Source organism: Euprymna scolopes, chromosome 45 (genome assembly GCF_053919585.1).
Source record: "Euprymna scolopes isolate OS-2025 chromosome 45, ASM5391958v1, whole genome shotgun sequence".
In the NCBI taxonomy this organism is placed as follows: Eukaryota; Metazoa; Mollusca; class Cephalopoda; order Sepiida; family Sepiolidae; genus Euprymna; species Euprymna scolopes.
Genome location: NC_136526.1, coordinates 66,742,985 through 66,756,125, shown reverse-complemented (window position 1 = coordinate 66,756,125; position 13,141 = coordinate 66,742,985). Strand labels below are relative to the sequence as shown.

The 13,141-nt window shown below is 35.9% G+C and overlaps 1 protein-coding gene across 7 annotated transcripts in view; it reads left to right on the top strand.

The window, feature by feature from the left end:
• LOC145269867 (coronin-1C-like) overlaps positions 1-13,141 on the top strand; it is a 251,675-nt gene that overhangs the window by 96,060 nt on the left and 142,474 nt on the right. For all 7 annotated transcript variants that reach the window (XM_080125601.1, XM_080125597.1, XM_080125602.1 and 4 more), the window contains exon 2: positions 9,040-9,519. In XM_080125601.1, coding sequence (XP_079981727.1) covers positions 9,328-9,519 — 192 coding nt within the window. In that variant the 5' untranslated portion in view covers positions 9,040-9,327. The remainder of the gene's footprint in view (positions 1-9,039; positions 9,520-13,141) is intronic.

Below are 13,141 nucleotides of genomic sequence, written 5' to 3'. Positions count from 1 at the left end.
ACCATTCATTTCAATTTCTTTAAATTATTTATCTATCTACTTGTATATAAATGCCACTTTGTGTGTGTGTGTGTGTGTGTTTCCTATGGACTTCTAAACGGTTGGGCTATTGGAATGCCTCCAATAAGTATTGATAATCAAAAAAAAAAATCCGATTAAAGAAAGAACAGTTTGGTTTTTATCAAAACATCACAAGTCCATTTGAGAATCTTTATTACATAACGAGCTGAAAGGCTCGTATAAATATATATCAAAGAGCCTACTGATGATATAAAATCAACAGTATGCTCTTTGATATAACAAGGTTGCGTTCAGGATGAGTGTTTCTGTTTAGAACACAATTGAACATGATACTTGACTTTAGGGTTTGAAACTTCAAGCCATTATATAAAAATAATTTCATAAAATCAACAATAGGTTCTCTACAGTGCAATGTAAACTACAATCTATTGTGGACTATCACTGCGGGGAGGCATGTGAAACTTCTTCTTAGTACACCACAGAGGGTCCCTGATCAGAGCAGGCAGTAAATCGATTTGATTGAAAAATGCGATTTCATCGATTTCGATGACAGTAAAAGTATTGGAATGTGAAACATTCATTGATCATCATTCAATCCCGGACAACATTGGGTTTCCCTGCTTGTAATTAACATTTTATACATCTGTTTAAAATTCCTGCCTGAGATCAGTTTGATGTTTGTTTTTGATGCATCTTTTGTCATAAGTAGGGCTATGACAACAGAATATTCTTATCGTTGTTGTGACTCTCGAGTATATATCCGACATAGACACAGTTAATCAACCGAGAACCACATCACACTATATAAAAGCATATAAGATATCAACGGATATACACTCGAGAGTCAAAACAATGAGAAGAATATGCTGTTGTCCTAGCCCTAGTTATGATTTAATAATTGACAAATTCTTATAAAATTTAAAAAAAAAATTTTTTTTATTACAATTTCACCCCATACAAGGCTCATTGTCACTTTGATGTAGGGGGGTACTATTAGAGACACAGGCTACAGGGGTACTATGTGAGGAGTTGGGCAGCAAGATGTCGGTTCACGTTACTCTTGAACTTCTGCATGTCAGTACAGTTGGGGAAGCAGGAACCTGGAAGGGAATTCCAAAGTTTAGCGGTTCTGGGGAAGAAACTACTGGAGTAGAAGGCTCTCTTACATCTAGGGATCTCTACTGTGAAGGGGTTGTGCTTCATGTATCATCTTTGTTGGGGGAGGGGGGTCAATTGAACCGAACATGAGGTGGCAGTAGTTAGCATCTTTGACAGAAACGTATGAACTCTAATAAGGGTTCCCCATTATAAATGACCCCCATGGGTGCCCCACCCCCATTGATTGAAGTGAATGATGTAACCTATACCCCACTCCTTTCCCATAGGGGGTTATCATGGTAAGTTTGGTAGCTCTACGTCATATGATGTGAGTGTGCATAGGGTTCCCAGTTATGTGACATGATTGGGGCCCACATCCCTATTAGTGAGGGTGAGCAGTATGATCTGTCAAAACTTCCCCCTCCGTATGGTGGGTTATCCTGCCATATTTAGTAGCTGTATGTGAAACTGTTAGCGTGCATAGGGTTCCCCCTTATAAGTGATACCCCCCCCCCTTGGGCCCCACAATACCATACCCATTTAAGATCCTTGATACTTCTATCATTGAATATGGTCAGTTTAGTATAATAGAGCCTATTCATGTACAGAAACACATTCATTGAGCTTTATTTGGTCAAATGAACTAGTTACCTCCCCTGGATTCTGAGAACTCTTAAATTATAAATACAATAAAACTGTATTAATCCATAAGTTTCATTCTTTCTGCACATTCATTTGTCGTAATTTTTTTTAGAATTTCTACTAATTTCAACATATGTACTCGTGTTTATACTTAAAATACAGTTTATACTTTTTTTTTTTTTTTTTTTTTTTTTTTTTTAAAGATATCCGCTTATAATGCACCAGCAGTAAATGGTATCCTTGTAAAATTAAACCAGACAACGTGATATGATTCGTCAAGAACGATCCTTTGTCTATTTAAAGAACGTTTCTATTGTGGGAATATTTATGACATTTTTACTCATCATATCAAAACGTTTGGCAATTAAAAAAAAAAGTGACTTGTATTTATATTAACCGCGCAACATGGTTCGTGGTGATAATTCGGGGTTTTTTTTTTCATGCCCAAATTCTCTGTTGAAACTTGTTAGTCCCCCAACAAAAGAGGCATTGGGCCTAGTAATTCACTCCATTTGTTCCCGTTTTTCTCAATAACCACTCCTTTTTTTTTTTTTAATTTTGCACAAAGATTAGTCGTGGTGAAAGTAAATTTTATTAATCTGTGTAGGGGGACTCCGCATTCTTGGCTTGTTGATAATAAATGTTAATCTAGATAACAAATAATCTAAAAGACTTTGTTAAAATAATTATGCAAATTAGTTATACCTACACGGATAAATTTCAAACAGTATTTTTTACAAATAACTTTTTCTATTCAGTCTCGAAAGACAAAGGATACCTCCTGTAGGGGCAACTGCGCGTGTAACTGTGAGGCAAGGATTGTGCAATCTCCACCCACACCTCTCCTAAATTGGCACTGTTTGAGTCCAGTGGCAAGAAGTCCAGGACGACTGGAAACAATGCCGAGATAAGCAGAGAGCACATACAGCACCTAGAAGTCGCAAATGGTCACCCATTTAGTGCTGACCAAGTTCAACGCTGCTTAACTTCGGTGATTCAGCAGTGCCCCCACGACGTAAACACCCTCGACAGACCCGACAAGCTGCAAAATCCCACCCCCACACTGTAGAGATCCCTAGATGTAAAAGATCTTTCTACTCCAGTAGTTTCTTCCCCAGAACTGCTAGACTTTGGAATTCCATTCCAGGTCACTGCTTCCCCAACTGTACTGACATGCATAAGTTCAAGTGCAGCGTGAACCAACATCTCGCTGCCCTAATCCCTACATAGTACCCCAGTAGATGTTTCCCCTGATAGTAGCCCCCTACACCAAAGTGGCAATGTGCCTTGTTTGGGGTGAAAATGTAATTTAAAAAAAAACAAAAAAAAAAAACTGGTGTGTTAATGTGATAATGCCGTACAAATTTGAGTTATGCTTTCAAAAAGTGAGTTTTATTATTTTGAGTTTTATATATTACTAGAGGGGCTACCCAGCATTGCCCAGATCAGTAAAATATTAAATAGAAGCTAAATAATATGTGCAACATCTTTATATTAAAACTCCTACCTCTGCCTCCCTCTCTAGCTGCTATTATTGTTGATGAGGATGCTAAATATTATGTATGAATTATGTACTGGGTAAAACGATAAAATTGTTGTCCTAGAAAAGACCTGATTCCATTTCCGTTTGATGAAAATCGTTTTTTTTTTTTGTTTTTTTGTGTGTGTGTATGTGGGGGGAGGTTTGACCATCTGGCCAGTTGTGTACAAATCTCAAGAGCGATAGAAGCCTTCTATCATGACTGAAAGACAATATTCAACGAGCGAGATTGGTCATGCACCACTGAACAACTCTTGCTCTCTACCAATCCAAGTTATGACAACAGGACCATTGCCAGCACCCTCAAAATACAAATCCGGACAGTTTAACGCTTGAGGGCATGCCCAGAGTGATGAAAACAGTTTCCAGCCAGGGCCACATCATGCCACCTCACATCTTCGAAGTTAACTTGAAATCAATACTAAAGTGTACCTAGATGTGCTGAAGAGTGTGGTGATCCCCTGGGTGTGGCATCAGATGGCCGCTGGCAGACCCTGGGTGTGGCATCAAGACTCGGCATCAGCCAACAAGTCCAAAGAAACCCAGACTTCAGTAGAATGCTACGACTTTGCACCCTTCTCTCACTGGCCCTCTCTCGACTTGAACTCACTGGACTACTTCGTTTGATTATACGTTGAGAACATCACCAACATGACCTCCCACAATACCAAAACCAGCCTGATCGCCACCATCTGCCAAGTATTCTTTGATCTTCCGCCGGCACATGTGAAAAAGGCATGTTCCCAGTTCCAGACCTGTATGAAGGCGGTGATTGAGGCTGAAGGCGGCTACATAGAATAGATGTTAGCTCTACAACATAATCAAGTTACCTGAATTGATTTTTTTTTCAATAAAAGTTTTGAAATAAAACTAGTGTTTTCTTTAGTGACAATTTTTCGGTTCTATCCTGTATGGACACTGAAAAACTTTGGTTAAAAAGAACAATTATTTTAGAAGTTTAGGAGTAGAAGAGTTTGCAATTATAGGATACTCTAACTTAACTTCTAAATCTGACCCCCAAGATCGCCATGGGCATGGAATATGTGCCTATATTAAAGATAGCTTTCCATGTGGTAGGGACATCTCCAGGGAAGATCCTAACTTACCCTATATGTGCTTCCGAGTTGCTTTAGCTCACACTACTGCATTTATATTTACTCTCTATCGCCCCCACAACAGCGGAGTTACTATCTTTCAAAGCATATCTGAGAAAATTGACCAAGTCCTATCTGCTTATCCTTCAGCTAACATTCACGTATGTGGAGACTTCAATGTTCACAACGTCGAATGGTTGACCCACTCAAACAAGACCGATGAATAGAATAGATGTTAGCTCTACAAAATAATCAAGTTACCTGAATTGATTTTTTTTTCAATAAAAGTTTTGAAATAAAACTAGTGTTTTCTTTAGTGACAATTTTTCCGTTCTATCCTGTATGGACACTGAAAAACTTTGGTTAAAAAGAACAATTATTTTAGAAGTTTAGGAGTAAGGGAGTTTTTTTTTTTTCTTTTCTTTTAGGTGGAGGAGGGGGGGCTGTTGCCACCTGGACATACACAAAAAACGTGTTGTAGCTACATTTTTCAGTGATCTGACGATTCTATTTTTTGAAAAGTGGGGTGGAAGATATATGTACAAACATAAAATCACTTCAGCGTATTATCTATATATATAAAAGCGAAAATGTATGTATGTGTGTTCACTTTTTCTGTATGTTAACAAAAGGCTTTTTTCAGAGAAGCAGTCGGTCGGTTCACAACTTTTTAAAACTTTTTATATCACATAAATCGTAATATCTCACAGTTAACAACGAAGCTCGCCTGTCTATTTAATTTGCTCGATTCCGGGGAGATAAATATTCAACATTTGTCGCTCGCCGCATGTGGGTTAGTCTTTTTCCTATAACATCTTGGGGGGGGGGAAGCGTTCAGCAGTAAATACTATCCCGCAGTCAAACTTGACCTCATTAACTCATTAAAACGGGCACCTGCCAAATCCAAGTAAATAAATTCAAACGTGTTTCCGTTAGCATCTTGCGGTGGGCCAATGGTTAACATCACACGTTTTTTTTTTGTTTTTTTTTTTCACACTTTAATTTACAACTTTGCCTCAAGGGTTCGGGTTCGATCCTCATACTTACTTTTTTTTTTTTTTACCCCCCCTCCCCCCGGAGTTTCCACACACACCTCCAAACACCCGGGCAAGGCCGGGTACCCCTCGCTACTAGTATATAATATATAAAAAAACAATAAACTTGAGTAACAAAACCAATTAGAAAGGTGGGCAGGATAACATTGTCATTTAATTGCTATTTTTATTAATGTTTATCTTTGAGTCGGTGTTAAATAACAATTACTTTTTTTATTTTATGATTTATCTATTCATTATTTTATTAGCTCGTCTCATTAGACAACACAATGGATAATAATAGCATGAGTCTCATATCCTCTATTAAGTAAATCTCAAATGTCTGTGTGTGTGTGTATGTCCGCAAAAAAACTTTTGTCATTCGAATCAAAGCGACATGGAACCGTTAGAAAGAGCGATCTCTCACACTTAATATAGAAAAATGGAAAAAATTGTCACCTATTTTGTGTAAAAATGTCATTTTGTTTGAAGTGGGGGTTTGAGTAAAACCTTGCTTTCAATGCTGTTTGCAAGCTGCGCATGCGGAAGCGGTTGTTTGAAAAGATAAATTTGCTGTGTCGTAACATCTGTGTTATCGGTATCGTGTTTGCTTACGAACTCAAGTTATAAGAGTTTGCACGCAGCACTTTTTTCTTTTTTTTTTCTTTATTCTTTCTTTTTTCTTTTTCTTTCTTTCTTTATTGTTTTTTCTTTATTCTTTATTTTCTTTTTCTTTTTCTTTTCTTTTTCTTTTACTTACAAAATTTTGCTTTCGATTTCGCTTCTGGCTGATGGCACTAAAGTCCCTTTTTTTCTTTATCTATGACCGGTACCCCCCCCCTCTCGTAAGTTAAAGGTGACCATGTCTGTTTGTCCGTCTTTGTGTGGAACAGTAGGTCAAGCCCTAATGTTTTTTCAATTAAAGGAGCAAAGACCAAATTTAAAAAAAATAACAGGTTTAATAGCAAATTATGTAATATTTGTTTTTTTAAATCGGTTTTCTTTAAAAAAGATTTAAAGAAAATCAACGTATTTTGACTTGCTTCGATAAATATATGTATATATATGTATATAAATGCCAAAAAATCACTTACCTATAAAAAAAATACTATTAAATGGGTAGTTCCATTCTTCATCGTTAAGAATTTATCCATATTTATATTTTAAATTTCATGTATTTTTTAAATAAAAGAATTTTTTTTAAACAAGTATTTGAAAACCACGCCATTACATAAGCATCGGTCGGTGATTAGCCAAACGTCGAACCGGTGATTCATTTTGTTTTGAACTATGGATGAACAGAAGGACGTAAAAACCACACGTTCGCGTTAGCCATCTAGCCTTGCACATGAAGAAATTTATGCCTCCATAGCTGAAAACTAGTGACATTTTACTTATAAGTTTTTGCCTTTAAAAAAAACCAGTCGAAGAATTTTTTTTTCTTTTCTCAAAGAAATACACGAGTTTTTGATTTAATATATTTAATTTCCACTTTATTGAGTGAATCTTTTTTTTAATATCTAAAAAAAAAAAAACATTGAATGAAATAGAAATAATTTTCGTAATAAAACGGAACTTTCTGTGCAATATAATAAGATTATAAGGTTTCATAAAAAAAAAAATCGTGTTTTTTTAAAAAAAAAGATTTTAAACTTTGGACTTTACAGGTAAATTTGCAAAAAACTGTTCATTTTTTTTTGTTTTAAATTAGCTTATTTTATTTATTGATTTTTATCTTCAATTTGTCATAAATTTGGGGTGAGAAAATTATTTTCATTTTAATAGACATTTCAAAATGGGGGGGGGGGGTAAATTTAAAAAAAAAAAAACGCTTGTCTAGAATATTATATTCGGTTTATTGGAAAGAGCATAAAATTTCACATTGGACCTGAAAATATCGTAAAAATTGAACCAATAGAAAAATTTTGATAGATTTTTAAAGTTTAAAAATTGAAAAAAATTTGATTTCACTACATAAACAACATTGCTGCCTGAAGGCTCGCAGGCACTTTGTAAACATTTTGTAAACACTGTTTTTCGAAAAAAAATAAAAATATTTCTATTTTTTAAACAACGTTAATAGTTTATTTTGGAAGTATATTCCATACAGAAAATAAACAACCCACTTTTAAAAGAGAAATTACGAGTTTTTTTAATATTTTATTCGCAGTTTCGTATTAGAGGTGTCAAAAATCCCGCCCAAATTCTGACACACCTAGTGGAACAGTCTCTACCAAACTAATGTCAATTTTTGGTCTACAGACTTGAAACTGGATATATGAGACTAGTTGGTTACCTGGCATTGCCCAGTTATAAAATATGCTTAAATATATTTTAGTCTATGCAGATATCATATTTATTTTTATATTTATTTTTTACTAGCCTCGGTGCTGTACCACGAAGGAGGAAAAGAATGTGGAAAAAATAAAACTGTTAACTGTTGCACCCATCGCTAAACCGGAAGTGATGTAGGTTTAAATCAGGCTAGACAATCGAAAAGAGGGGATGACTTAGGAAAATATTGGCGAAAAAAGCGCCCCCTCCCTGCTGAAAAATGCCCAGTTGAGGGTGAAAGAATTAATGTTTTTGTACAATCTTTTGATATTTGTCGTCCGAAGGGTTGAGCTTCAAAATGATACTGATCTCGTGTAAATCTACCACCTTTGTCAAAAGTTCTAGCGAGACATACATACATACATACATACATACATTTAAACAGACAGGTGAGATTTATATTATAGGTTTATTATTATAAAGTTAATTCTCTATTGATTATTATATTGTACCCAATATATAGTAATGATTTCAAAAGTAAAAAAAATTAACTTGGGTGATATCAGCTAGAAACCAAACCAAAATATATAGTGTTTCAGCTACCGTCAAATGGATGTGAAATACTTTAAAAAAAAAAAAAAATGCAACTTTAACGTATAAATATATATTTGCACATGTGCACAGGAGCAGTTTAAGACGACTTATGCCTGCCAAGTTCCGATTTTTTTTTCAATTTTAACCAATTTGCAGCTATTTTTACTGGCTAAAGACCCATAAAAGAACAGTCCACAAAAACGCAAAAAGGAGCAGTCCACAAAAACGCAAAAAGGAACGGTCCACAAAAACGCAAAAAGGAACGGTCCACAAAAACGAAAAAAGGAACAGTCCACAAAAATGCAATCATTAGACCTACCTCATGCCATTCTGTGACTTTGAAATGCAGTTTGAAAAAAATGGAAAAACACAGAGTTTTATATATTAGATTTGGTTTTTAGCACTTGTTTATAAATAATGGCTGTCAAAAATGATTAATCGTTAGAAATTGTAACATTTGATTTTCTTAATGAAAAAAAAACAAACAAAAAAACACTTGATCAATTTCCATGAATTTTGGAATATGACATCTTCGTTCCATGATGCATACATACATAATAAAGATTTGCCTGTATTTTTTTTTTATTTTTCATTTTTTTTATATTAAGTCGAATTCTAAATAAGAACCGACTTAAGCAATCCGGAAGTGAGGTTATGGATTATGCAACCCTTTTCTCTCCATTTTTCTCCTAACCTCTTTTGACCATCTTTATTAAAGTTCTTTTTTTTTTTATCTTTTCAGTGTCGACTGGATTGTGAGCCGAAAAACTCTGAAAATAAATCTATCATTACACCGGAGAAACGAAGAGACACGTACAGTCCCACCCCCGGAAAAGCAAGAGAGAAAAGGGGGACAAGATAATAAAATATTTGTAGATAAACATCCCTGCCCCGCCCCACACACCATATACGCTTCGTGTAAATTTACACATTAACAAATTAGAACAACAAAGCAGTTTTATATAGAACCCTCTTCCTCTCCCAACGCAAATACATTTCTCTCTCTCCTTTTTTGTTTGCTTGTCTCAAAATGGCGTTTATGAGAAAGAGTAAATTCCGCCACGTATTCGGAAAGGCTTTCCGTCGCGATCAGTGTTACGACAGCATTCGGATCACCAAAAGTTCCTGGGATTCCACATTCACTGCCGTTAATCCGAAATTCGTGGCGATTATTACGGAAGCCGCTGGAGGAGGATCATTTCTTGTCTTGCCTTTATCTAAGGTCAGTATCACATGCTATGATTTCAAAACCATTTATCACATGAAACCAATGATTATTCAAAAAAAAAAAAAATATAAAAAATAATTTCCAGTGTTGGGTTTAACCCTTAATCAAGAATCGGAAAAATCAGAACTTTTTTTTGAAAAATCGGAATCTGAAAAAATTGTGCCTGTTTTCTGATGCCAAAAATGATTCTTTTAATTTTTTTTTATTTGATTTTGTTTAAAACAAATGTTAAAATAATGAATATTTATTGATTTTAAACAACCAGTAAAACTAAAATATATAGACCCCCCTCCCCCCAGTGTATTTTTGCGTTTGAGCAAATATCTGCACATTTAACATGTTTTTACAGTGATCGGGAGGAGGGGGGGGTTAACACCTTTATAGTTAAATATTTAAAAATATATAAAGAATCAGAATCAGGAATTGTATTGGAATCATGAAAAAAATATTGGAATTGACCCATCATTAATTTCATCTATAAATATGAAAGCGAAAATGTATGTATGTTCGCTTTTTGTGTATGTCCAAGAAAGGCTTTTTTCAGAGAAGCGGTCGGTCGGCTCACAACTTCTTAAAACTTTTTATATCACATATAAATCATAATATCTACGAGTTAACAACGGAGGTCGCCTGTCTATTTAATTTGCTCGACTCTGAAAAGATAAATATTCAACATTTTTCGCATGTGGATTAGGCTTTTTCGTATAATAAAAGCGACACTAATTCTGGCGGTATTTTTTCTGTTGCGATCACCAGATATGTCCGAAAGCAATCAGATTTGATCAATGTGGAAATATTTTCCTTATATCAGACAATTGCTATACAATTTGGACAAATCCCCTTTTTATGGGGAGCTGTTTCCCCCCCCCCCCAACATGTTGGGAAAATAAAAATAAAAGTGTTCCCACAGTAAATGAAATACTACCCCGCAGTCAAAGTTGACCTCATTAAGTCATTAAAACGTGCACCTGCCAATTCAAAAAAGTTAAATAAATTCAAATATGTTTCCGTTAGTACTTCGCGGTGGTCCAGTAGTTAACGCCGCACTTTTTTTTTTTTCACACTTTGATTTCCAACTTTGCTGCAAGGGTTTGGGTTCGATCCTCGTACTTACCTACCAAAACCACACACCTCCAAACACCCGGGCAACGCTGGGTACCACCCGCTAGTCTAATATATAAAAGGCAAAATGTTTGTGTGTATGCCTTGAAAAAACTTCCGACAGACGCGTCGGAATGTGACAAAATTGGTATCGTTTTAAAGCTCGGTCTTTTGGACAACAAATATCAAAAAATTGGCCAAAAACATTAATTCTTTCACCCTCAACTGGGCCATTTTCTAGAAAGAGGGCGTAACTTTTTCCGTTGACATTTTTGCAAAGTCATCATACGCGCTTACAATGACTAGCCTTAATTTGAATGGTGGCAAAGTCGTATGTCATGGTGGCCGCGAGGGTTAAGCAGTTCGCTTTTTTTTTTTTTTTTTTTTCTACCTTCTTCTCCTCCTTCGTGTTACATGTTCAAACCTACCTGTCTATCTACTCCTTCTTTTTTGTTTTTTTGATTTCGAGGCTAACGTAATCACATTTTTTTCCTTTTAAAATAAAAACTGAATTTTTTTTCAAGTTCGCTTAAACCTTTTTTAAATTTTTTTATTTCACACCTCTCGACATCCAGGCTGCGTCTACTTTTTTTTCTGGCCCTTGCTCAATATCCTTACTACACCACTTCTCCACACCCGAGCAACGCTGGGTACCCCCCACTAGTCTATTATATAAAAGCAAAATGTGTGTTAATATCTGTGTTTGTGTGTCTGCCAAAAACTTTCGAAACATGCAACAAACACTGTCAATATTGTTAGAAAGATCGATCTCTTGGACAACAAATATCCAAAAATTGGATAAAAACATTAATTCTTTGACCGTCAACTAGGCTGTTTTTCGCAAGGAGGGGTCACTTTTCGCGTCAACATTTTTGCAAGTCATTCATATGTGACGAAATGGCTAACACGTTTGCTTTTTTTTAACCTCTTATCCCTCTTTTGCGTTACAGGATTGAGCCTAGCTACTGCTGCTAATTTTTTTTTTTTTTTTTTTGCGCTCTGTAGAATAGTAGCCCCTTACATCCATGATTGTACTGATATGCAGACGTTTACATGTAACGTAAACCAACATCTTGTTGATCTTTCCTAGACATAATCGCAAATAGTAGCCCCTTACGTCCAAGTGACAATATGTTTTGTTAGGGGTGAACGCGAGAAAAGAACCTTATATATATATTAAGCATATAAGTAACAAAAATGTGAATTTAGATAAACAATAAAGACGATTTATTCTTGACGTCAGAGAACCCAAGAAAGTTAAGTGAGAGGAAGATCAGATCAGTACGCAACATATTAGCAAACGGACAAGTATCTTGTGCTATAGGGGTCTGAACTTGACGCCTGTGGAACTCAAGAGGCGACATAGCAAAATATAAACTTGTACAAAGTGTTCCCAACTTAGAGAAGAGACCCAGCATGGAAATAAATATATCCAAATACCTGAACATTTATATACACCCTGCATCCAAGATAGACATTATAAACACATTAGACAAACTGTTAAAGACACCACTTATATGGACCCGTCTATATAACAAGCACCAAGCTAACAAAATCTCTTGACAAACGAACACTATCAATAATTTCTCGCACTCTTTATCCATGTCTAAACCTACACATAGATTCCATGAACAAAGCTTCTTTCTTAGAACTGCACACCTATAGAACTGTCTTCTATTTGCCTGCTGATTACAATATCGTTGTCTTCAAGTCCAATGTAAACAAATTCTTGATGAGCCGTTCCACTTAAGTAATCCAATTTACCAAATTTACACTACTAACGACTCCTATGATATTGTCCCATTGACCACTGTACACTCTTTAACCCTTACTCTTGAGTGGCCTCTTGGCCTTGATAACTTGTGACTCCTTTGTAAAAAAACTCAATAGTTTGTATTAATTGGATTCTTTGGACTACCGTTCTCAATTTGAGGGTTATTTTTACGACGTTTCAATCGATATAACCTCTGACCTTTGTATTTCCATACACCATCACATTGCGTACGCATAGACTCTTCCCTTGATCGACAGCTGTTATGCTCTGTGGCAGAAGTTTCTTTAACTTAATCCATTCACTCCTCATTCTTGAAATTACACTCCTACTCCACCTGGTCATCTGTGGCATCACCAAGTTGAAAGATATGCCGAGCATGCACGGAAGCTCATATGCGTATGAGTCGGGCGTACCTGCAGTGAAAAGTGAATCCGGGACCTTTCGATTACAAATACAGTCTACTAATGAACTACACCCATCTTACCCCAAAGTGCTGATTTGGGGTTGAAGACACTGCTTTGACAACATATCTCATGTTATTGCATTTCGTATTGTGGCGTGTCAATTCGGTTAGATTGTTCGGTGCTGCTTGGGAACGCGTGTGTCGATTCAACAATATTGTTTGTGGTGTGGCATGTCGATTCGGCGGTAGTGTTCAGAATTGCATGGACGAATTTGTTAAAAACACCGGGTGGAGTAGGTGTTAGTGTGTGGTGTGGCATGTCGATTCGGCGGTGGTGC